This window comes from Nerophis ophidion, linkage group LG09, assembly GCF_033978795.1.
Source record: "Nerophis ophidion isolate RoL-2023_Sa linkage group LG09, RoL_Noph_v1.0, whole genome shotgun sequence".
Classification (NCBI taxonomy): domain Eukaryota; kingdom Metazoa; phylum Chordata; class Actinopteri; order Syngnathiformes; family Syngnathidae; genus Nerophis; species Nerophis ophidion.
The window spans coordinates 50,392,548-50,420,323 of record NC_084619.1 but is presented as its reverse complement, the minus strand read 5'-3'; the positions used below and the strand labels follow the sequence as shown (position 1 = coordinate 50,420,323).

The 27,776-nt window shown below is 39.4% G+C and overlaps 1 protein-coding gene across 1 annotated transcript in view; it reads right to left on the bottom strand.

The window, feature by feature from the left end:
* The window catches only part of LOC133559425 (AT-rich interactive domain-containing protein 5B-like), a 305,977-nt gene extending 279,048 nt beyond the window's left edge, over window positions 1–26,929 (bottom strand). Inside the window, exons 1-2 of the mRNA XM_061911167.1 lie at window positions 26,866–26,929; window positions 26,316–26,570 (exon numbers count right to left, since the gene is read on the bottom strand). Coding sequence (XP_061767151.1) covers window positions 26,316–26,570; window positions 26,866–26,886 — 276 coding nt within the window. The 5' untranslated portion in view covers window positions 26,887–26,929. The remainder of the gene's footprint in view (window positions 1–26,315; window positions 26,571–26,865) is intronic.
* Window positions 26,930–27,776: the final 847 nt, after the last annotated feature.

The window sequence follows — 27,776 nt, the reverse complement described above, 5'->3', positions numbered from 1 at the left end:
TTCATTATATATATACAGTGCGTGTGTATATATATATATATATATATATATATATATATATATATATATATATATATATATATATATAGATATATATATAGTCCAGGGTGTACACCGCCTTCCGCCCGAATGCAGCAGAAAATGTATGTGTATATATATATGTATGTGTATATATATATATATATACATATTGTGTATGTGTATATACATATATACAAATGTGTATAGATACAAACATACATATATACACACATATATACACATTCAGTACATACTTGTGTGTGTGTGTGTGTGTGTGTGTGTGTGTGTGTGTGTGTGTGTGTGTGTGTGTGCGTGCGTGCGTGTATATATATATATATATATATATATATATATATATGGGTGTGTGTGTGTGTGTGTGTGTGTGCGTGCAAATGAATAATCTAATTCATATATATATGTGCAGTATATATATACTGTACATATATACAAATGTGTATAGATACATACATACATATATACACACATATATACACATTCAGTACATGCGTGTGTGTGTGTGTATATATATATATATATATATATATATATATATGGGTGTGTGTGTGTGTGTGTGCGTGCAAATGAATAATCTAATTCATATATATATGTGCAGTATATATATACTGTACATATATACAAATGTGTATAGATACATACATACATATATATACACACATATATACACATTCAGTACATGCGTGTGTGTATATATATATATATATATATATATATATTAGGGGTGGGCAAATTAATGCGTTAATTATGAGTTAACTCATCAATCTATTAACGACGACAATTATTTTATCGCACATTTGCGTATGTTGTTTACATGCTTTTATTTTGTTAACGCCTTTTCTTAACAAGATGGCGTCGCCCGGCGTCGAGGGGCTCTTGGTAAAGATGGAACATTTGGCAAAAATACCGGACAATTCTGCAAATTTCATGGCTGGCTTACAGCGTGGTCACTCCGGGATCACTTACGACCGCCAGACAATTCTGAATGTGGATAGATCGGGCCGTTTTGGACTGAATGACGCGTGCTTGCTAGACCTGCCAGCTAGCATGGGAATACTTTGCCGGCTACATCCAGCAGCCTGTGAAGCAGCGGAGTATTTGTGTTGTCTGTCTATTTATCAATAATGCAGACGAGGAGTGTTGGCTGAGTTCTTAACGTTTGCTTTCAGAGCGTTCATATCACAAGATACAAGATGCCGTCATGGCGACACATCCTATACCGGGCTACTGCGCATGCTCGTCACTCCTGTTGCATGCTGGGTAGGGTAGATCTTTTATTCCCTGGCTCATAACATCACAATATAGTACCATGTATGTATATGATGCGTTCAGTTTATCAAAGCACCAAGCAAACAATCGGAAAATTCCCATCATATCAATTCCTGGATATGGTTGTAATTATTTTAAGTGCACTACGCAGAATAAACACAACATTATTAATATTGCTACTACGGATAATTTGATCAAAAATTCCCTAAAACAGCCCACTACCTATATATAATACAGGTTTTTTAAACATAAGATCCCTGATAAAAAAATGTTTCTGCTGTTACCTCAGAAATTGCCTGTTCAGATGTTATGATTGTGGCTCAGAGATTTGTATGTAGATTATATTTATTTTCCATAACAAACAGGATAACTTAAATACCCTGGCAGTGGTAGTAATAAGCTTAAATGTTTGTATTTACATTTTTTGAGTTGATTTTCATAAAATATGCTATTTAACTGCTACTGTTTAACAAGGACTGATTTAAATTGTGTTTGCACAACAAATGTTTTGGCGCTTTTGTTCATGTGGGAGAATATTCCAATAAAGGTGCACTACACACTACTTTTGAATTCATTATTGGGCTTTGCGTATACAATGCAGTTAATCGCGATTAATCAGAGAAATAGTGTGATTAACTTCGATTAAAATGTTTAATCGTTGCTCAGCCCTAATATATATATATATATATATATATATATATATATATATATATATATATGGGTGTGTGTGTGCACGTGCAAATGAATAATCTAATTTGCCAAAAAAATGGTTTCAGGGGCACACATGTTCTGAAGGAATAACCCTGGATGTATGCCAAAGTGTTTTTCGCAGCAATCAATGCAAGCCTACTGCTGCAATCCTATAGCTGTGTGTGTGGGCGAGTGTTTGTGTGCGCGCGTGTGTGCATCTGTGAATGTGTGCATGTGTGTGTGCACGTGAGAGGTCAGAAGAAATCAAAGACGGTTATAATAGCGCATTAACTTAAAGGCCTACTGAAACCCACTACTACCGACCACGAAGTCTGATAGTTTATATATCAATGATGAAATATTAACATTGCAACACATGCCAATACGGCCGGTTTAGTTTACTATATTGAAATTTTAAATTTCCCACGAAATGTCCTGTTGAAAACGTCGCAGAATGATGACGCGTGCTTGTGACGTTATTAATTGTAGCCGACATTTTATCCCAGCACCACTCACGGCTAAAAGTCGTCCGATTTTATCGCAAAATTACACAGTATTCTGGACTTCTGTGTTGCTGAATCTTTTGCAATTTGTTCAATTAATAATTGATACTACAAAGAAGAATGCATTTGGTGGAAAGCGGTGTATTTCGGCCGGCTGTAGCAACACAAACACAGCCGGTGTTTCTTTGTTGGTTGTGGCGCTTTAATACGGAACAGAGCGGTCAAGCGAACATGTTTCTCTACCACATGTCAACCGGCAGGTTTTGGTGAGAAAATTGTGGTAATAAGATGGCTCTTACGGTAAACATGAGCGGAGCACAAGTGTCGTTCTTCCTGCAGCAGCTGTTAAAGAGGCAGTTGCGACTTTCTTGGCTCCTCCATGGCTTCCTTCAGAGACACTGGTGGTCACCACACCCCTCCGACTTTCAGGTATGACTTTATAATCTCACTAAAACACTAGTAACACAATAATCAAATAAGGGATTTTCCAGAATTATACTAGTAAATGTGTCTAATAACATCTGAATCGCTCCTGCCCTCGTCTTTTTTTTTTTTTTTTTAATTCTAGTCCTTCACCCTCTTTTTCCTCATCCACAAATCTTTCATCCTCGCTCCAATTAATGGGGAAATTGTCGCTTTCCCGGTCAGAATTGCTCACGCTGCTGGTGTCTATGATTGTAATCAATGTGCGGATGTGAGGAGCCCTCACACCGGTGACATCACGCGGACATCGTCTGCTACTTCTGGTACAGGCAAGGCTTTTTTACTAGCGAACCAAAGTTGCGAACTTTATCGTCGATGTTCTCTACTAAATCCTTTCGGCAAAAATATGGCAATATCGCGAAATTATCAAGTATGACACATAGAATGGACCTGCTATCCCCGTTTGAATAAGAAAATCTAATTTCAGTAGGCCTTTAACATATTCCAGGAATAGACCCACCGGCCATAACACTGGCTACACCTGCACCATGTAAGGAGAAACTAAGTGCATGTTTGGTAGATAACCACCTATGTATTCCAACGGGCATCGTCAAATTGTTTAGAGACGTATTTAACGCTCAACAGCCAAAATTAGAAGGCCCGCAACCGTTTTGTCTGGCGCCCCCTACTGGTTCTGCTTTGTAGGACATGCTAGCATACACGTAAGACACACCAGTAGGTAAGGGTGCCCTAAACGAAACAAGACCAAACATGACTGACATATGAATTGTGATTCTAGTATTTAATGATTTCATTCACAATTTTCAAGAATAAATTTGTAAAAGGACATTTTATTAGGCCATCGCTGCGTATAAGTCAGTGGTCCCCAACCACCGGGCCACGGCCTGGTACCGGGCCGTCGATCGATTGGTACCGGGCCGCAGAAGAATTTTTTATTATTTTTTATAATTTTTTTTAATGAAAAAAAAAAAGTTTTTTATTTTTATTTTTTATTTTTATTAAAACAACATAAAAAACACAAGGTACACTTACAATTAGTGCACCAACCCAAAAAAACCTCCCTTTTTCATGACAAAGGAAAGAAATAAAAAATTAAAATAAATAAACATTTAAAAAATATTTTTGTACCGGTGTATATCTCCGCCTCTTGTCTGGTGCGGCTAAAATATGTAAAAATATGTACCCCTTTTAAAATGTGGTGGGTGTGGTCTAAACATTGGTGCACTCTATAGCCCGGAAATACTTCAGTTTAGGTATGCTGATATTGTATAACTGTCACTATCACTCACCTTAAATAACGAACATTCCCGACTGTATATTAGCCCCATCCACAAAATTTTAGGGAATATAAGCTGCAGATATATACCGATACAAAAAAAGATTTTGCAAATGTTTTTTTACATACCTTAATTGTTTCCAAATGGTACCTATTACACAGCAGTAAAACAGCTAAACAAACAAAATAGAAGTCATTGTCATGGACCCACTAACTGTGGAAGATAGCTCTCTATTCAGCCAAATAGACTTAATAACTCGAAGGTGACGTTTTGGTGAATTTACTGAGGAATTTGTGAAACTTAAACAATACAAAAATAATATTATTGTAAGTTAACAATACTAACACAGACACTCGTAAAGGTGTTAGCATATTAGCAAATGCTAACGACGCTGAGGTCATTACATTATGATAGCACGTACAAATATGCACGAAAACACTCCTACAGACATCAGACAAGGGACGGTTTAGTAAAGATTAATTGTTTTAGTTATATTGTAAAACTTGCAAATTTTGCTTTGAGTGATGAATGAACTATCTATACGAGTAGTACCGCTATGGAAAAGACTGAACTGCACTCTACTTCCGGTATTAAATGGAAGGACACTGCAGCACCAGAAACCAGCTCAGTGGCCTTGGACTGGAAGGTCGTGAATTCCAAACCCGGCCGAGTCATACTGAATCTTATAAAAATCGGACCCAATACCTCCCTGCTTGGCACTCTGCATCAAGGGTTGGAATTGGAGTTAAAATCACCAAATGATTCCTGAGTGCGGCGCATAATGCTGCCCACTGCTCCCCTCACCTCCAAGGGGGTGAATATGGGGAGGACAAATTTCACCACACCCAGTGTGTCTGTGTGACTATCGTTGGGACTTAACAGCGTTCGGACGGTATAGCTTGGTTTGTAGAATGGCCGTGCCAGCAACTTGAGGGTTCCAGGTTCGATTCTCGATCCCACCATCCCAGGTACTGCCGTTGTGTCCTTGGGCAAGGCACTTTACCCACCTAATCCCAGTGCCACCCACACTCGTTTAAATGTAACTTAGATATTGGGTTTCACTATGTAAAAGCGCTATGTGTATATATTTCACTTCACTTTGGCTTTAAAGGCCTACTGAAACCCACTACTACCGACCACGCAGTCTGATAGTTTATATATCAATGATGAAATATTAACATTGCAACACATGCCAATACGGCCGGTTTAGTTTACTAAATTGCAATTTAAAATTTTCCGTGAGTTTCCTGTTGAAAACGTCGCGAAATGATGATGCGTATAACGACGTGTGACGTCACTGGTCGTAGCGGACATGTTCTTCCAGCACCGATCAGGGCTAAAAGTCGTCTGCTTTAATCGCATAATTACACAGTATTCTGGACATCTGTGTTGCTGAATCTTTTGCAATTTGTTCAATTAATAATGGAGAAGTCAAAGAAGAAAGATGTAGGATGGAAGCGGTGTATTGCAGCTGCCTTTTGCAACACAAACACAGCCGGTGTTTCCTTGTGTACATTCCCGAAGGTGAAGCTTTACTATGGAACAGAGCGGACAAGCGAACATGGTTCTCTACCACATGTCAACCGGAAGGTTTCGGTGAGAAAATTGTGGTTATAAGTCAGCTCTTACCATAGACATGAGCAGAGCTTGCGTCCTCTTACAGCTGCGGACTCTCTTACCTCCTCCCACCGGAGACACTGGCGGTCTTGACACCCGTGGCCACACCCCTCCGACTTTTAGGTACTATATAACCTCACTAAAACTGTAGTAACACAATAAGCAGATAAGGGATTTTCCAGAATTATCCTAGTAAATGTGTCTAATAACATCTGAATCGCTCCCACTGCCCTCGCCTTTATTTTTTTGAATTTTTTCTAGACCTTCGCTTTCACTATCCTCATCCACGAATTGTTCATCCTCGCTCAAACTAATGGGGAAATCGTCGCTTTCTTGGTCCGAATCGCTCTCGCTGCTGGTGGCTACGATTGTAAAAAATGTGAGGATGTGAGGAACTCCACAACCCGTGAAGTCACGCGCACATCGTCTGCTACTTCTGGTACAGGCAAGCCTTTTTTATTAGCGACCAAAAATTGCGAACTTTATTGTCGATGTTCTCTACTAAATCCTTTCAGGAAAAATATGGCAATATCGCGAAATGATCAAGTATGACACATAGAATGGACCTGCTATCCCCGTTTGAATAAGAAAATCTAATTTCAGTAGGCCTTTAACACTTGTAGTCGCACAAAAAATGAAACACCTTTTCAGTGTATTTGGGGGTTTGTTAAACACTTTTTATTACAGTCGTCAGTGAAGAAAAATAAATACCGTATTTTTCAGACTATAAATCGCAGTTTTTTTCATAGTTTGGCCGGGTGTGCGACTTATACTCAGGAGCGACTTATGTGTGAAATTATTAACACATTACCGTAAAATATCAAATGAAATTATTTAGCTCATTCACGTAGAAACTAGACGTATAAGATTTCATGGGATTTAGCGATTAGGAGTGACAGATTGTTTGGTAAACGTATAGCATGTTCTATATGTTGAATGACTCTTACCATAATATGTTACGTTAACATACCAGGCACCTTCTCAGTTGGTTATTTATGCGTCATATAACGTACACTTATTCAGCCTGTTGTTCACTATTCTTTATTTATTTTAAATTGCCTTTCAAATGTCTATTCTTTATTATGAATTTTCCGGCAGGTGCGACTTATACTCCGAAGCGACTTGTACTCCGAAAAATGTGGTAAATTAGCCGCACCGCCTCAAAAGCCGCAGGGTTCATTCAAAAAGCAGGAAAAAGTTAGCAGTTTCTACTCCGTAATCTATGGTAGATGTAAAAATGCACAGTTCATACATGTGATTGGTGTTGGTCGATCCCACACATCAATCGGTGTCATGAACCCCTGATTAACATCCCTACATTGTAGGATTCGACAAAGGACAAGACCTTCACATTTATCCTAATGGCAAAGACTACTTCCTGGCTACAGCAACACAAAAAACAGTAACAAATGCATACTTGAAAGTGACAATAAGACGAAAACAAGATAAAACAACACAGCTCGCATCATCGGTTCACTATTAAATGTCAACTAGAACATTTGGATAATACACCCATCCATTCTTTTTACTACCGCTTGTCCCTTTTGGGGTCGCGGGGGGTGCTGAGTCCTATCTCAGCTGCATACACTCAAAATTGTACCATATCGCTTCAAACATACCCACCCGTGTCATCAAAGAGATGAGTTTTGTCAGAAATATAAAATCGATGATACGCTTCTAAATGCGCTGTGAAGCACCATGAGAAGAGTCCGAGTCAACCATTTTTGATGGTTGATTTTAAAAAACAACAACCCTGTGAGCGTTTGGTCAGGCGGCAGTTTGCAGGCAGACAAACAGCGAGGAGGCCCCAGTGGAGGGTTTGTCATAATGGCTGAGCAACTCCACACAAAGCCTGTTTAAAGAGCCGGCAGGGCTCAACTGGTGGGGGTACACCACCAGGACAATGAAACATGACCGCGTATGGAATCAGTCGTAGTTGGCGGCAGCGCACGGACTAAAGAGCAAGAGTCGCGTTGATGAGGAAGTGAAATGTTAGGTTTGTTTTACAAGACAACAAAGGCAAAGAGTTGAAAAGAGTTTGTCAGAATGAAGTCATCATTGAAATTCCCTCACAAACATAATAGTCTCTCTACAAGTCTTGTTCATTTAACTGGGACTTTTCCCTCATTGCTCTTTAGTGGCTCCCTGGAACATTTTTAAAAAAGGATTGAAAATGGAAAAGGATGGGGTGGGAAATATTTGTTTGTTTTTTAGTATGTTTTTTGTTTGAGGACAAACATGAAACAAACCTTCCCAATTGTTAGAGAGCACACTGTTTAGTATGTTTGTGTGTAGAGATGTCCGGTAATATCGGGCTGCCGATATTATCGGCCGATAAATGCTTCAAAATGTAATATCGCAAATTATCGGAATCGTAGGAAGAAGTACAGAGCGCCAATAAACCTTAAAGGGGAACATAATCACAATTTCAGAAGGGTTAAAACCAATAAAAAACAGTTCCCAGTGGCTTATTTTATTTTTCGAAGTTTTTTTCAAAATTTTACCCATCACGCAATATCCCGAAAAACTGCTTTAAAGTGCCTGATTTTCACCATCGCTATATCCACCCCTCCATTTTCCTGTGACGTCACTGCGTGATGCCAATACAAACATACATGGCGGATAGAACAGAAAGATATAGCGACATTAGCTCAGATTCAGTTTCGGATTTCAGCGGCTTAAGCGATTCAACAGATTACGTATGTATTGAAACGGATGGTTGGAGTGTGGAGGCAGATAGCGAAAACGAAATTGAAGAAGAAACTGAAGCTATTCAGCCATATCACGACTGACAGTGGCAACAAGGACGAATTTGGCGATCGCCTTCTAACCAATGATTGCTTCTTTTGACCACTGGTGCAGCTTGAATCCGTCTATTGGTATGTGTTTGTTTGGCATTAAATGTGGGTGGAGGGAAAGGCTGGATGCAAATATAGATACAAATGAGGCATAATGAAACAATATGTACATACAGCTAGCCTAAATAGCATGTTAGCATCGATTAGCATGCCGTGACCATTATAATGTCTGATTAGCACACTCCACGTAAGTCAACTTGAATCCGTCCCTGATGGTGTTGTTACACCCTCCGACAACACACCGACAAGGCATGATGTCTCCAAGGTACGGAAAACAGTCGAAAAAACGGAAAATAACAGAGCTGATTTGACTTGGTGTGTGTAATGTGTTTGAGAAAATGGCAGATTGCTTCCTGTTGTGACGTCACAGGTGAAAGGTCATTGCTCCGACAGCGAACAATTGAAAGGCGTTTCAATCTCCAAATTCACCCTTTTAGAGTTCGGAAATCGGTTCAAAAAACATATGGTCTTTGTTCTGCAACATCAAGGTATATATTGACGCTGACATAGGTCTGGTGACAATATTCCCCTTTAAAGGCACTGCCTTTGCGTGCCGGCCCAATCACATAATATCTACGGCTTTTTACACAGACAAGTGAATGCAAGCATACTTGGTCAACAGCAACACAGTTCACTGAGGGTGGCCGTATAAACAACTTTAACACTGTTACAAATATGCGCCACACTGTGAACCCACACCAAACAAGAATGACAAAGACATTGCGGGAGAACAGCCGCACCTCAACACAAGATAAACACAACAGAACAAATACCCAGAACCCCTTGCAGCACTAACTCTTCCGAGACGCTACAATATACACCCCTCACCACCCCCCAACTCAACTCCACACCCCCAATCCCGCCCACCTCAACCTCCTCCTGCTCTCTCAGGGAGAGCATGTCTCAAATTCCAAGCTGCTGTTTTGAGGCATGTCAAAAAAAATAATGCACTTTGTGACTTCAATAATAAATATGGCAGTGTCATGTTGGCATTTTTTTTCCAATAACTTGAGTTGATTTATTTTTGAAAACCTTGTTACATTGTTTAATGCATGCAGCGGGGCATCACAACAAAATTAGGCATAAAATGTGTTCATTCCACGACTGTATATATCGGTATCGGTTGATATCGGAATCGGCAATTAAGAGTTGGACAATATCGGAATGTCCGATATCGGCAAAAAAGCAATTATCGGACATCTCTATTTGTGTGTAGGCTTCCTTCACTGATGAGAGTACTTATTTAATAGTGTGGACTGTGACGCAACAGTTTGTTTACATGTAAAATCTTCTACTCCCTCTTTGTCTCATTTTGTCCAACAAACGTTTTATGCTGTGCATGGATGCACAACGGTGAGTTTTGTTGATGTAATTGATGTTATTGTTGGAGTGCTAATCAGGCATATTTGGTCAGTGCATGACTGCAAGATAATCAATGCTAACATGCTATTTAGGCTAGCCGTATGTACATATTGCATCAATATGCCTCATTTGTAGGTATTTTTGAGGTCATTTAATATCCTTTACTTGTATTCTCTTTGTTTATAATTTAGTTTTGCATGTCTCATGACACATTATCTGTATGTAATATTGGCTGCATTTCTCATAGTTGTTGGCATGCCATGTTGTTCCAGACCACAGCAAACATTACCTAGCTTGCCAAAGATTGTAATGAATACATTAGAAGAAGACAGCCTGCTGTTTCCTTTATCTTGGACACACACATCTATGACCTTTGGCCATTAAAAGCCAGTAATTTACAGGAGTTATCTCACCCTCTGAGAATCTTACATTTTACTAATGGTCTGTAATGTTGTAAAAATGTGTAGAATAAATATTACATTTCAACATTTCTGTTAAATGAAGATTTACTTTAGCCTGCAACACATAGTCATTTTGATAGTAGGCTAATATAACTAATATAAACACATACATCATATGCCACCTTAATTATAAGACTTATGTACAGCATTTAATTTTTTGCAGCTCCAGACAGTTTACTTTTTTGTATTTTTAGTTTAATATTGCTCTTTCAACGTTTTGGTTTGCCGACCCCTGCCTTGTACTGTCACAGCATTGTCTCATAAACGTCAACTTTAGTCTCCAAAAATAATGTTTCAACATGTTATAATATTCTACAAAATATTTCAATATTTTCAGTTACTGCTTTTAATATGTTAAAAATAACTTAACTATTGTATTAGTTCACATGTTTAAAGATTATTATCATACAATCGGGATGTTCTTGCATCATAACTACTTTTTTCTTCTAATGTCACGTTATTTTTACAAATTCGTACATATTTATCCTAAAAAATTATGACTTTTTAAATATTTTCCATTCACCATTTACAATTGCTCTCGCATTTATAATAACTTTTTCAGATAATATTACAACATTTCTGATTTTTTTCTTGCAATATAATTACTCTTTTTCTTTTTTCCAACAATACTGCATCTTCCTTCTCATGATGTCAAAATGCTAATTTATTATTTTTTAACAAGAAAAAAAAACAATAATTATTCTTTTTGAATATAAACATTTCTTTCTTATAATATTACCACTATTTTTTCAAAAAATTGTGATGTTATTCTAACATAATTATGATATAATATGTGATTCTCGTGATATTAAATATTGTTTTAATAAAAGCATGGCTTCATTCCCACATTACATTTTTTTTTAACAATACAACCAAAATATGTTTTTTTAATATTACAATTTATTTCCTATTATTTTCTCACAATATTACGACTTTATTATTTATGTGATTCAATGATATGTGATTCTCGTTATATTATTATGTCTTCTCATAAACGTGTGGCTTTATTCTCATAATATTTACAAAAAAAACTTTATTTCATTTTTTTTAATATTCTAATTTCCTTGTTTCTTTGTCATATTTGTTATAATATTGTGTTTTCCCACAAATTTCTGACTTTATTCTCAAAATATTAAACTTTTTACCAACTATACAACCAACATTTTTTTTAAATATTCAAATGTCTTTGTTATAAAATCTGAACTATTTTGTCATAATAGTACAAGTATTTTCTCACAATATTACGACTTTATTCCAACAATTCAATATGTGATTCTCGTTATATTATTATGTTTTCTCAAAAATTTGTGGTTTTATTATCATATATATTAACCTTTTTTCCGATAATAAACCCAACATTTTTTTTTTAGATATTCCAATAATTAGTTTGTTATAAAATTACAACAATTTCCTCATATTACACCTATGTTCTTGTAATATTACTACTGTATTCCCACATAATTATAATTCAATAATACGTTATTCACGTAATATTAACATGTTGTTTTTTTATGTATAGATTTACGACATTACTCACACATATTGATGCTTGAGTAATACCTGATTCCCATATTAATACATTTTCTTACATATTTTTTCAAATAATACAATCATAACCACAACAATAATTGTTTTTATTTTACAATTTTTTGGTAAATGTTTTCCAATAATATTTAAAAAAAATTCCCATGTTATGTGATTCAATTATGTGATTTTCATGTTTTCTTATACATTTATAACTTTATTCTCATATTTTTTCTATTTTGTGTGTTATTGTTGCAATTTCTAAATATATTTCTCATAATATTACAACATTATTCCCACATTTGTGTGGGATTCTCATGATATGGAATACAGAATAGGTTTTCTCATAACAAATTACTTTATTCCCACAATGGTTTTCCAACTTTTCTCCAATAATGAAGCCAGTTATATTTTTTAACATTACAATTTTTTTCTTGTAATATTACAATATTTTCTCACCGGATGAGGACTTTATTCCCATTGTGAGCGCCCTCTCATAACGTTGACCCCATAATCCTTTGTAGCTGACACCACATTTGCTTGAGTGAATCATTATTTCCCAGCCAGCCGGATTTTACACTGGCTGCCTTTAAAAGGAATTGACCTCTGCCCCCCCCCCCACCCCCCCCCCCCCCCCCCCCCCCCACGACAGACGCAAAAACAAGCACAGTAGGTCACGGGTTGGCGCCTCTTGTCGGTGCACAGCACGGCAAAGAACACGCCAAAACACGAGGCGGGAGAGACAAAAGAGGGAAAAGCAGGATGTGACATCATAGGACGCCAGTAATCCCATTCTGGAAATCTGCGTTAATAGAAGGCTGATTTCATGCCGTGTAAGAATTATACATTGACATATTTCATTTTTGCACGCGCTAATACAAGAATTTGTGTCTGAAATAAGCGCCAGGGCTTGGTTAAAAGGCGCTGGCGAGGAGTAAGCGCACTTCCTGGGAGATGCAAAGTTCATATCAGTATGTTTTGGCTGGTTGGGGGTCACTGGGCTAATCTGAAGCGCTCGCTCTGAGACGGGTTACAGATTTACAGTTCCCAATGACTCGGCGGCCATTAATCTGCTCTCATGAGCCAGTCTGCAGAGAATGTGACTAATGGGCAGGAGGGGGCGGAGCTTCATAAACAAACGCCTGCCCACCGCTGAGGCTAAAACTGTAATTCCTACTGAGGTGTTTGCGTATTTCCACACAAGGACACACTTTATAACCTTGTATCGCCCCCTACCTCGAATATTTGTTGTTATCATTATATGTTGTATCTGTAAATGCTCCTCATGCAGCACAAAAAGTACAGTACAGTGCAGTACAGTACAGTACAGTAAAGTACAGTCCAGCACAGGGGACTGCCGAGCTCCCAAGCAAGTCTTCAAAGTAAGTGCCATGTGATGCAAGCAGCTGCATAATTCAAGCAAACGAAAAAGACGGAGTGGAGGAAATTGCTTTTTTTGCCCAATATGATTTTCTTCCTCTTTTTTTTTTTTTTTTTTTTTTTTTTTTTTTGCCCCGTCATCAATTTCACTAAGAGGATGATATTGTTTGGGCTTTGAATGCGCCCAAAGAGAATGTATTTGCTTGACAGAGCAGAGATATAAAAAAGAGATTTTGCAGACCGAGACAGGAAGGAATGTAAGAGGGGAAAGTGTGATGATAACCATAGAGCCAGAAACATTAAGTTATTATGACATCACAGTGTTTCCCACAGGTCAGGCATCTATTTGTGGTGGTGTGGTCGGACAGCGTGGGGGGGCAGCGACGGCGATGACCAAGAAGAACGCGGCGTTGGAATAAAATTACAACACTTTATGTACATATTATATACATATTTATATGATATTTACATATTTATATCATATGTAAATACAAGCTCCATTCACAGACAGAGTCCCATTTCTTTTATGAGCGGTCAAACGAGTCAAAAGCCGGAAACATTTTTTTTTTTTAATTATTCTTTTATTTGTGGTGGCCATAATTATTTCGTGTCGGGCCGCCACAAATAAATGAATGTGTGGGAAACCCTGCATCACAATACAGCAACAATAGGCAAAAGTATTCATGTTGTGTCTTTATGTGAAGAGAATCACCTCCCTGTCACATCCAAAAACCTCCCTCTACTCTTTTATACTTACTAACCTGTCCTCATGATATTACTTCATATTTTTTATGTTTTGTAATTGTATTTTAATAGTACAACATTTTCTCATAAATGAAAACTTCAAACTTGTTTTATTTCAACTTTTGTTATACAATAGAGATGCGAGGATAGGCAATTATATCATCCGCAACCACATCACTAAAGTCGTCATCCACCCGCCACCCACCCGAACCAACATTTCATCAAAGCCACACCCACCCGCCACCCGCCCGTTGTTATATATCTAATATAGACGATGCAAACCATTAGTGAGGTTAGAAAGTGTAACTCCCTCCAAATAGCACAGACACAATGGCTTTCTTGAACTGATTCATTTGAAGGCTTACTTTCCCTTCAAATTCATAGTGAAAACTGTAATAAATAAAGCATGTTACAAACGTAAAAATAATAACATGCACAGCATGTGGATCAAACATTTTACCAAGTAAAATACCAACAAATGACAAATACCTCGTTGGCCACACTCGGAAGTAGCTTCCTTACATCCGTCGACAGACCAAAAGAGACACTTCAAAATAAAAGTATGCCCACACACTGTTTCAAAGAGTGCTGCTCGTTTTTCGTATGTGGGTAACAACATGTAACTATTTATAAATGGTTGATTTCTATAGGATAGTAAGGTAAAGTGTTATACCTGACAAGTTTGGGCTACCTTGCTTCTGCAGCCTTCATCAGAGGTGTCACGTGATGTTAGCGTGACGTTGTCTGTGTTATATGGATTGTACCATCAAGAGTTGTCAGGTACAACACTTTACCTACTAGCCTGTATAAATCAACCATTTATAAATACATGTCAGTAGGCCTAATGAACCTCTTCAACATAACATTTAACTATGTATAATGTAGCGGCTGGCTACGGGGTGTTAGCCAATGACTTTGGCTGGGGGGCGGGACTTCTGGGAGAGATAGGGAAGTGACGTTGTCAACAGGAAGTGAGAGTTCGAGTTGTGCCGGTAAAAGCGTTAGAGACATGAGAGCTGTTGTGTGGTTGTATTACATCCTGTGCAATAAAGACAAGGCAAACAAGGAAGTTTTATGAGCCTACATTCCTGGGATTATTACAATACATATTTCCGAATTGGTTCAACCGCCACCCGCCCGAATCTATTTAAAATCTATTTTTTTGTCTTGTCACCCATCCGACCCGCGGTTTATCCGCGGACTCCGCGGTTGTGACCGCAAACCGCGCATCTCTATTATATAATGTTACTTTCTAATTCATATATGTATATACATACATATATACACTGACACACATGTATACACGTATATTTATATACATAGACACATATACATACACACATATCAGACATATATATACACTCACACACACATATGTATATGCATATATATTTACATATATACATACATATAGAACTGGGCGATATATCGCAAGTTTGTCTCTGTGCGATATAGAAAATGACTATATCGTAATATTCGATTATATGTTCTCACACAGTTGCTTTTAGCTGCGGGCATATTACAGGCGTTTCTCACTCCTTCTCGTCTCTCCTTTTCATAGAGACATAAAACAAGCCCACCTTCTTATATACGTCACGTACTGTCACGCATGTAGCGTCATACGCTCTCGCCGAGCAGAGAGGTAGCAGCATGGCTATTGTTAGCTGAGGCAGGTCGAGCGGAGCGGAACTTGTGACAATACAAGAGAGAGAAGATGCGAAACTGATCACAAATGGACGAAGAAAAATAAATGCCCAAAATAAAGAGCAGGGGATCCATCAGCTGGCGGTGGTTTGGCTTCAAGTGGGAAGATATTCAGCAGACAACAGCAATATGCAAAGTATGCAGAAGAAGTGTTGCTACAAAAAGGTAGCAACACTATTCATTTGTTCTTTCATTTAAAAAGTCACCTGTGAGAGAATGAAGACTATTGAATAAATACAATTGTGGTCAATTGACTTAGTTGTAATTTCCCTCTCTACATGAAAGTTTAAAAGTAGCATATATTAATGCAGTATGAAGAAGAATGTTTTAATGTAGACACATAGAAGCATCATACTGCTGTGATTATATGTATCAAGTGTTCATTCAAGGCTAAGGAAAAATATTGAGATATATATATCGTGTATCGCATTATGGCATAAAAATATTGCGATATTAATAAAAGCCAATATCGCCCAGCCCTATGTACATATATACTGTATATACATATAAATATATATATATAAATACATATATACACACACACACTTATATATTTACATATATACATACATATATACTCTATATACATATATATACATACATACACTCACCCACACACATATATATATATATATATATATATATATATATATATATATATAGACCTTTATGAAGATGAAAAACCATGGACCCAGATTTCCCTCGCCCGGACGCGGGTCACCGGGGCCCCCCTCTGGAGCCAGGCCCGGAGGTGGGGCACGATGGCGAGCGCCTGGTGGCCGGGCCTGTTCCCATGGGGCCCGGCCGGGCACAGCCCGAAGAGGCAACGTGGGTCACCCCTCCAATGGGCTCACCACCCATAGCAGGGGCCATAGAGGTCGGGTGCATTGTGAGCTGGGCGACAGCCGAAGGCAGGGCACTTGGCGGTCCGATCCTCGGCTACAGAAGCTAGCTCTTGGGACGTGGAACGTCACGTCACTGGGGGGGAAGGAGCCTGAGCTAGTGCGCGAAGTCGAGAAATTCCGGCTGGACATAGTTGGACTCACTTCGACGCACAGCAAGGTCTCTGGAACCACTTCTCTCGAGAGGGATTGGACCCTCTTCCACTCTGGCGTTGCCGGCAGTGAGAGGCGACGGGCTGGGGTGGCAATTCTTGTTTCCCCCCGGCTCAAAGCCTGTACGTTGGAGTTCAACCCGGTGGACGAAAGGGTAGCCTCCCTCCGCCTTCGGGTGGGGGGACGGGTCCTGACTGTTGTTTGTGCTTATGCACCAAACAGCAGTTCAGAGTACCCACCCTTTTTGGGAACACTCGAGGGAGTACTGGAAAGTGCTCCCCCGGGTGATTCCCTTGTCCTACTGGGAGACTTCAACGCTCACGTTGGCAACGACAGTGAAACCTGGAGAGGCGTGATTGGGAAGAATGGCCGCCCGGATCTGAACCCGAGTGGTGTTTTGTTATTGGACTTTTGTGCTCGTCACAGTTTGTCGATAACAAACACCATGTTCAAACATAAGGGTGTCCATATGTGCACTTGGCACCAGGATACCCTAGGCCGCAGTTCCATGATCGACTTTGTAGTTGTGTCATCGGATTTGCGGCCTCATGTTTTGGACACTCGGGTGAAGAGAGGGGCGGAGCTTTCTACCGATCACCACCTGGTGGTGAGTTGGCTGCGATGGTGGGGGAGGATGCCGGACAGACCTGGGAGGCCCAAACGCATTGTGAGGGTCTGCTGGGAACGTCTGGCAGAGTCCCCTGTCAGACAAAGTTTCAATTCCCACCTCCGGAAGAACTTTGAACATGTCACGAGGGAGGTGCTGGACATTGAGTCCGAGTGGACCATGTTCCGCACCTCTATTGTCGAGGCGGCAGATCGGAGCTGTGGCCGCAAGGTAGTTGGTGCCTGTCGGGGCGGCAATCCTAAAACCCCTTGGTGGACACCAGCGGTGAGGGATGCCGTCAAGCTGAAGAAGGAGTCCTATCGGGTCCTTTTGGCTCATAGGACTCCGGAGGCAGTGGACAGGTACCGACAGGCCAAGCGGTGTGCAGCTTCAGCGGTCGCGGAGGCAAAAACTCGGACATGGGAAGAGTTCGGGGAAGCCATGGAAAACGACTTCCGGACGGCTTCGAAGCGATTCTGGACCACCGTCCGCCGCCTCAGGAAGGGGAAGCAGTGCACTATCAACACCGTGTATGGTGTGGATGGTGTTCTGCTGACCTCGACTGCGGATGTTGTGGATAGGTGGAAGGAATACTTCGAAGACCTCCTCAATCCCACCAACACGTCTTCCTATGAGGAAGCAGTGCCTGGGGAATCTGTGGTGGACTCTCCTATTTCTGGGGCTGAGGTCGCTGAGGTAGTTAAAAAGCTCCTCGGTGGCAAGGCCCCAGGGGTGGACGAGATCCGCCCGGAGTTCCTTAAGGCTCTGGATGCTGTGGGGCTGTCTTGGTTGACAAGACTTTGCAGCATCGCGTGGACATCGGGGGCGGTACCTCTGGATTGGCAGACCGGGGTGGTGGTTCCTCTCTTTAAGAAGGGGGACCGGAGGGTGTGTTCCAACTATCGTGGGATCACACTCCTCAGCCTTCCCGGTAAGGTTTATTCAGGTGTACTGGAGAGGAGGCTACGTCGGATAGTCGAACCTCGGATTCAGGAGGAACAGTGTGGTTTTCGTCCTGGTCGTGGAACTGTGGACCAGCTCTATACTCTCGGCAGGGTTCTTGAGGGTGCATGGGAGTTTGCCCAACCAGTCTACATGTGCTTTGTGGACTTGGAGAAGGCATTCGACCGTGTCCCTCGGGAAGTCCTGTGGGGAGTGCTCAGAGAGTATGGGGTATCGGACTGTCTTATTGTGGCGGTCCGTTCCCTGTACGATCAGTGCCAGAGCTTGGTTCGCATTGCCGGCAGTAAGTCGAACACATTCCCAGTGAGGGTTGGACTCCGCCAAGGCTGTCCTTTGTCACCGATTCTGTTCATAACTTTTATGGACAGAATTTCTAGGCGCAGTCAAGGCGTTGAGGGGTTCCGGTTTGGTAACCGCAGGATTAGGTCTCTGCTTTTTGCAGATGATGTGGTCCTGATGGCTTCATCTGACCGGGATCTTCAGCTCTCGCTGGATCGGTTCGCAGCCGAGTGTGAAGCGACCGGAATGAGAATCAGCACCTCCAAATCCGAGTCCATGGTTCTCGCCCGGAAAATGGTGGAGTGCCATCTCCGGGTTGGGGAGGAGACCCTGCCCCAAGTGGAGGAGTTCAAGTACCTAGGAGTCTTGTTCACGAGTGAGGGAAGAGTGGATCGTGAGATCGACAGGCGGATCGGTGCGGCGTCTTCAGTAATGCGGACGTTGTACCGATCCGTTGTGGTGAAGAAGGAGCTGAGCCAGAAGGCAAAGCTCTCAATTTACCGGTCGATCTACGTTCCCATCCTCACCTATGGTCATGAGCTTTGGGTCATGACCGAAAGGATAAGATCACGGGTACAAGCGGCCGAAATGAGTTTCCTCCGCCGTGTGGCGGGGCTCTCCCTTAGAGATAGGGTGAGAAGCTCTGCCATCCGGGAGGAACTCAAAGTAAAGCCGCTGCTCCTCCACATCGAGAGGAGCCAGATGAGGTGGTTCGGGCATCTGGTCAGGATGCCACCCGAACGCCTCCCTAGGGAGGTGTTTAGGGCACGTCCAACCGGTAGGAGGCCACGGGGAAGACCCAGGACACGTTGGGAAGACTATGTCTCCCGGCTGGCCTGGGAACGCCTCGGGATCCCCCGGGAAGAGCTAGACGAAGTGGCTGGGGAGAGGGAAGTCTGGGTTTCCCTGCTTAGGCTGTTGCCCCCGCGACCCGACCTCGGATAAGCGGAAGATGATGGATGGATGGATGGATATATATATATATATATATATATATATATCACACAAATATACACGTATATTTACATATATATACACACAGGCATATCAGACATACTTATACACTCAAATACATATATACACACATATATGTATATGCATATATACTGTATTTACATATATACACATATATATTTATATACATACAATTACTTATATACATATATATACACATACTTCAAATTCTCACAATGTTTAGACTTGTTCACAATATTAAAACTTTTCCCCTTATAATTTATAATAAAATAGTAATTAATGGAGTTTCGCTTTGATCTGGTAGAGTTCACAATTTTCCTTACAATTTTACTACATTAGGCTCATAAATGGATGTATCATCACTGTATCTAATATGCCGCATTTTGGGGGTAATGTTACACATTTTTCATCATATTCACCTAGGTGCATTCTTGAAATATTTTTTAAAATCTCATAAAATAACCACATTATTCTTGCACATATCAACTATTTTAAGTGATATCACGAACATATTCTCAGAATATTACAACGTTTTGCTCAGAGTGTTACGACTTTTCCCAGTCAGGTTTTACAGCCGTAAGACAGTTGTACAGGTGAAATGTTAAAAGTGCAGGTAATAAATGTGTTACTGCTGCAACAGTTTGACACTTGAACAGATTAATTCTCTTTGCATTATGGAATATTGATAGGTTGATTGGCAACACTAAATTGACCCTAGTGTGTGAATGTGAGTGTGAATGTTGTCTGTCTATCAGTGTTGGCCCTGCGATGAGGTAGCGACTTGTCCAGGGTGTGCAGTTGAGAATGGCTCCTGCTCCCCAACGGCCCCGAAAGGGACAAGCGGTAGTAAATGGATGGAAGGATGAACATTTACTCCTAAATTACGACTTTGATCTCAAAAAGTCTATTTTTTTTCTAATAAATACAACCTGAATCTCAGAAATTAAATTCTAATAAATGCATTTAATTGAGCCGTTTTTTCTGTTTATTTTTTGCCTTGTTTTTACACCTTCTATATAAAATCTACTTTTACTCATGAAATTAGGAATTTACACTTGCATATTATGTTATGTATCATTATTATTATTGTTATTATTATTATATATTAGAAATATTGTCTAAAAATGTTACAACTGTTTGCTTACAATAATACAACTTTTTAAATAATGATTGTTTTCCCCATCATTAGGATTAACAGCGAGTATGTTATTTATCATTTAGTGGCATTGTGACTTTCTCTTTTAAGACATTTAGAAAGCATTGGGTGTTAAAACTAATGTCAATAAATGTGTTACTGTGGAAAAAGTTTGACCCTGAAACAGATTCATTTGATTTGCATGATAAATATTGCATTTTCTCTGACTTTGATCTTTTTATTTGTTTGTAATAAATGCATTTTATTGACCACATTTTTTTGTTTATTTTTTTTCTCATACTCACGCGCTTCAGTCTCAAAATAATAATTTTAAGAGCTTACACTTGCATAATATCCATCCATCCATCCATTTTTTACCGCTTATTCCCTTTGGGGTCGCGGGGGGCGCTGGTGCCTATCTCAGCTACAATCGGACGGAAGGCAATCTACACCCTGAACAAGTCGCCACCTCATTGCAGGGCCACTTGCATAATATATTATATATATTCATTATTTTATATTATTATAATATATTACAAATATATTCTCAAAAACCTACACATTTTTGCTCATTATAATACAACTTTTTTAGGGATGTTTTTTTTCCATTCATTAGGAAATAAAAGTTTTACTTTCATGTTATATTTATTTATATTAAATACATTTTATTGACACCATTTTTGATTATCTTTTTGCCCCATGTGCACACACACTGCGATCGCAAAATAATGAATTTACTAATGAAATTAAAAGGCTACACATGAATATTTTATATATATATATATATATATATATATATATATATATATATATATATATATATATATATATATATATATAAAATTTTCATATACAATATATATATATATACACCCGCATGTACATCGTCTCAAAAATTTATGTTTTGCTGATAATAAAAGGACATTTTTTCAAATTATTTATTTCCCTGTCATTAGGAAATGTGTTTCTTTGACTTTGATCTTTAATATATATAAATATATACATATATAAAAAATGTTGATCACATTTGTCTGTTTATTATTTGACTCATATTGACACATGCTTTGGTCTCAAAATAATAATTCTACTAATGAAATTAGATATTACAATATCAGATTATATAACATGTTATTATTGCATATTAATATTATATATTTCAAACATGTTCTTAAACCTTTACAACTTTTGGCTCATAATAATAAAAAAAAATTTAGGATGATTTTTTCCCCCCTTCAATAGGAAATAAATGTGTTCCTGTGGCAACAGTTTGACTCTGAAACAGATTAATTTTAGTTGCATGTTAAAATATTGCATTTTGTCTGACTTTGATCTTTATTCATTCATAATAAATGCTTTTCACTTGACTCTGGAACAGATTAATTTTAGTTGCATGATAATATATTACAATTTCTTTGACTTTGATCGTTTATTTATTTATAATAAATGCATTTTATCGACCACATTTTTTCTGTTTATTTAATGCTTCATATTCACACACGCTTCGGTCTCTAAAGATTTTTATTGCTGAAATTTAGAGATTACGCTTGCATATTATAAAATGTGTTATTATTATTGTCTTTTATATTACACATATCTTCTAAGAATATCACAACTTTTTCCTCATAATATTACAACTCTTTTTTTTAATTATGATTATTTCCCCCGTGAGTACTTAACAGCGTAACAGAGTACGCAATTTATTATATTTTGTGACATTGTGACTCTTTCTCTCGCAAGACATTTGGAAAGCATCAGGCGCTAAACCCAGGTCAATAAATAAATGTTAAAAGTGCAGGTAATTAGTTACCAAGCTAAATTAAAGACACTGTAGGATAAATGTGACACTCACTGTTGACAATGAACCTTTCCATTGACTTCAACTCTTTTTTGTTGTTGTCGTTGTTAATCAGTGACACTTCTCTGTATGTTTGTGATTTGTATTTTCGTTGTTACTTTTTTTCTTTTAGTCAGTTTGTGTGATTGTCTATCCGCTTGTGGTGAAGAGGAAGGCACTACATCGCGAGCCACAGTGACTGAAATGTAGGACGAGGGGTCGAAAGGAGTGTTTTTATTTTACTTTTATAATTTTTTGTAATTATTTATTTCATTTTATTTTTTTGGGGGGGTGTCTGTTTTCTCAGTACCTGTATTAGGATTTTCCTGTCAAATTAATATATATACAGTGGGGCAAAAAAGTATTTAGTCAGCCACCGATTGTGCATGTTCTCCCACTTAAAAATGATGACAGAGGTCTCTAATTTTCATCATAGGTACACTTCAACTGTGAGAGACAGAATGTGAAAAAAAAAAACAGGAATTCACATTGTAGGAATTTTAAAGAATTTAGTTGTAAACTATGGTGGAAAATAAGTATTTGGTCAACCATTCGAAGCTCTCACTGATGGAAGGAGGTTTTGGCTCAAAATCTCACGATACATGGCCCCATTCATTCTTTCCTTAACACGGATCAATCGTCCTGTCCCCTTAGCAGAAAAACAGCCCCAAAGCGTGATGTTCCCGCGCCCATGCTTCACAGTAGGTATGGTGTTCTTTGGATGCAACTTAGTATTCTTCTTCCTCCAAACACGACGAGTTGAGTTTATACCAAAATGGATACATGGATGATACAGCAGAAGATTGGGAGAATGTCATGTTTTCAGATGAAACCAAAATAGAACTTTTTGGTATAAACTTAACTCGTCGTATTTGGAGGAAGAAGAATACTAAGTTGCATCCAAAGAACACCATACCTACTGTGAAGCATAGGGGTGGAAACATCATGCTTTGGGACTGTTTTTCTGCTAAGGGGACAGGACGATTGATCCGTGTTAAGGAAAGAATGAATGGGGCCATGTATCGTGAGATTTTGAGCCAAAACCTCCTTCCATCAGTGAGAGCTTTGAATGGTTGACCAAATACTTATTTTCCACCATAATTTACAAATACATTCTTTAAAATTCCTACAATGTGAATTTGTGGGGGGTTTTTTCACATTCTGTCTCTCACAGTTGAAGTGTACCTATGATGAAAATTACAGACCTCTGTCATCATTTTAAGTGGGAGAACTTGCACAATCGGTGGCTGACTAAATACTTTTTTGCCTCGCTGTATATTTTTTTTAAGTGCAGGTAATAAATGTGGCAACAGTTTGACCCTGGAACAGATTAATTCTATTTGCACGATTTCCTATGGGAGGAAAAGGGGGCGGGGCTATGATGTTGCACAAGCCTGCCTTTAAGTGATTACTAAATAGCGTGTTAAAGGGCCAATAAGGCATGTTCTTCCCATTGAGCGGGGACGGGGAAGGGATGGAAGGGGGCTCGAGGGTCTCCTGGAGATGACACCCGGCTCATAATAGTCATTTGAGCGACAAAGATGATAGCTTGTGTAAGCTGCAGGGCCATAAATAGCCATGTTTCTCATGAAAGGGAAACGTGATAGGCGCTCTTATTACTCAAGAGGAAAGAATGTAAGTAAACCTTGAGCGGAAGACTCCAGCACAAACACAAGCTTTCTTTGTGCTCTGCTGCCACATAAACAAGACAAGAGAATCTGTTTTTTTTGTGCGTGTGTGTGGTGATCAAACGTAGAACAGATTATTAATCACAGCAATGCACAACATGGTAAACAATAGCACAATATGTCACCCGTGCAACGGGACAAGTGCAGCGCAATATGGCGATAAAACAACACAATGTGCACACAACTAATGAATGCACTAAATATGCCAGGGATTGGGATGGAAGAGGGGATGGGAGGAGTTGCAAAGGGAGGGGGGGGGGGGGGGGTATGTATGCATGCATGGACAATAAAGTAGAGGGAAAATCTCAACTAAAATAAAAAATAAATAACCCCCCCCAAAAAATTATATATACCGTATTTCCTTGAATTGCCGGGTCAAACTTGCTTCGCAAAATAATTAGCGCAGGCTTAGTACTTCCCCTGTCATCATTTTCAAAATAAAGGAGGCTGATTTCAATACCGGTAATTTGAAATTGCATAAAGGGAAGATTAAGAGCTATTCAGTAGGGATTAGGGTCCAAGCTTACATCACACTAAAAAATGTTACTGCATGCCTTTGGTAAGTGCCGGAGTGAGAGAAGAGGTTTTAAAATAATTAGCGCATGCTTAGTATTACCGCCTGGTCGAACTCGTGACATCACGAGTGACACTTCCCCTGTCATCATTTTCAAAATAAAGGAGGCTGATTTCAATATCGGTAATTTGAAATTGCATAAAGGGAAGAAGATTAAGAGCTAATCAGTAGAATTTGAGGTCCAAGCTTACATCACACTCAAATTTTTACTCCATGCCTTTGGTAAGTGCCGGAGTGAGAGAAGAGGTTTTAAATTAATTAGCGCATGCTTAGTATTACCGCCTGGTGGAACTCGTGACGTCACCAGTGACACTTCCCCTGTCATCATTTTCAAAATAAATGAGGCTGATTTCAATATCGGTAATTTGAAATTGCATAAAGGGAAGAAGATTAAGAGCTAATCAGTAGAATTTGAGGTCCAAGCTTACATCACACTCACATTTTTACTGCATGCCTTTGGTAAGTGCCGGAGTGAGAGAAGAGGTTTTAAAATAATTAGCGCATGCTTAGTATTACCGCCTGGTGGAACTCGTGACGTCACCAGTGACACTTCCCCTGTCATCATTTTCAAAATAAATGAGGCTGATTTCAATAACGGTAATTTGAAATTGCATAAACGTAAGAAGATTAAGAGCTATTTAGTAGGATTTAAGGTCCATGCTTTCATCACAGTCAAATTTTTACTGCATGCCTTTGGTAAGTGCCGGAGTGAGAGAAGAGGTTTTAAAATAATTAGCGCATGCTTAGTATTACCGCCTGGTCGAACTCGTGAAGTCACGAGTGACACTTCCCCTGTCATCATTTTCAAAATAAAGGAGGCTGATTTCAATATCGGTAATTTGAAATTGCATAAAGGGAAGATTAAGAGCTATTCAGTAGGGTTTAAGGTCCAAGCTTACATCAGACTCAAATTTTTACTGCATATCTTTGGTAAGTGCCGGAGTGAGAGAAGAGGTTTTAAAATAATTAGCGCATGCTTAGTATTACCGCCTGGTCGAACTCGTGACGTCACCAGTGACACTTCCCCTGTCATCATTTTCAAAATAAATGAGGCTGATTTCAATACCGGTAATTTGAAATTGCATAAAGGGTAGAAGATTAAGAGCTATTCAGTAGGGTTTAAGGTCCAAACTTACATCACACTAAAAAATGTTACTGCATGCCTTTGGTAAGTGCCGGAGTGAGAAAAGAGGTTTTAAAATAATTATTGCATGCTTACTTTTACCGCATGCCTTTGGTAAGCGCAGGAGTGGGAATAGGTTTTAAATTAATTAGCGCCTGGGCGGCAATTCAAGGAAATACTGTATACATATTCAGTTGGATGGATATGCCCTACCTCTCCGTGGGATCCAGTCCGTCCCTGGGGAGTGTCCTCCGGTAGGAAATAAAGTTTGGAGCTGGATAAAAGTTGCTTGCTCGTCCTTTCCTCCCAGAGAAGCTGCAGCTCGGCGATGCAAACAGGCTCCTCCGGCTTGCAGCGCACCAGCACAAAGTCTCCCAGCGACAAAATCCGCGCCTTGGAGTGCCGGGTGAATCTGAAGGCTTTATAGAAGATGTATGGTCCGTGTAAGCCGCAAGACGAGCCCACCCACTGTGGAGGAAACGGGAGAGGGGAATCAGATAAACGCGTCCTTAATTTTTTTTTTTTTTTAATCGGTTGGACGAGCACACAGCGAATGTCAAGTTTTTATCGTGTTGGTTTTCCCTGCAACAATGTCGCTATTTATAGGCGCTCAAAGACTGCGGGAATCGCACACAATTCAAGAGAAATAACGCTAAACGCCACGAGAATAGCATAAAGTTTTTTGTTGTTTTTTTTTGTATTCAAAAATTGTTTCGAGGTATAAGAGCGTGGAAAGAGAAATAGGAGGATGCGCCAACGTTACCTTGAGTGAGTTCGGCTCCATCTCGACGTTATGAATCGATTCAAGTCAACACGCTCTCCAAACTTGCTGCCTTCAATGGGCTGCCGCAGGTCCTGGAAGGTACACAAAACATGGTGCGCGGCATAGCGTCTGTGCGCACACAAAACATCGTTTAAAATTAATATTTTATTGGTTAAATCACGCTACGGTGGATGCGAGATATATTCTAGTGTTACTTGAAGGGGTTTTGTGAATTAGGACCGATTTGGAGCGTCGTTATTGACGCTATAGCCTATATAGGCATGATATCGCACTTAAATAATAATATAGCGCGGATTTATCCACACAAATGGATAAATTATGGGTTTTAGGAGCACGAGTTATCGGTTTGTTTCGTTTACCCGGCACAAAAAGTGTCTCCCGGGTCGATACGGTGCGTTTTTGTGCATCAGCTAGTATATGTGTCTTCCAAGACCTGTGTAAAAGAGGTTGACTATGAAAGCACATTTCTCACAGTAATGACACACACATGCGCGCGCAGGCACAAACACACACTCACACACGCACACACACACACGCACTGGCGGTGCATGCCTGCGAGAAACAATGTTACATGAAAGTTAATAGGCCCATCAAATGCTTCCTCAAAAGCCAATTGGGGAACCGTCATGTTTTTTCCCCTTTCTTTTCTCCGGGAAATAAAAACCCTGTTTTATATTTGAAACATTATAGACTACGTGTGCGTTAAAGAAGATAAATATAGATAGCTTAATGCACACATTGCCCAATCAAAGCCCTCTTAAAAAGACAACCGCAGACTAATATTAGATAATAACAATAATATACATTATTAATCTATATTTGCCCATTTCTATGACCAGTTATGGGCGTGATGTCCTTGCACACTTTTTTTTCCAATCAAACGTATATGA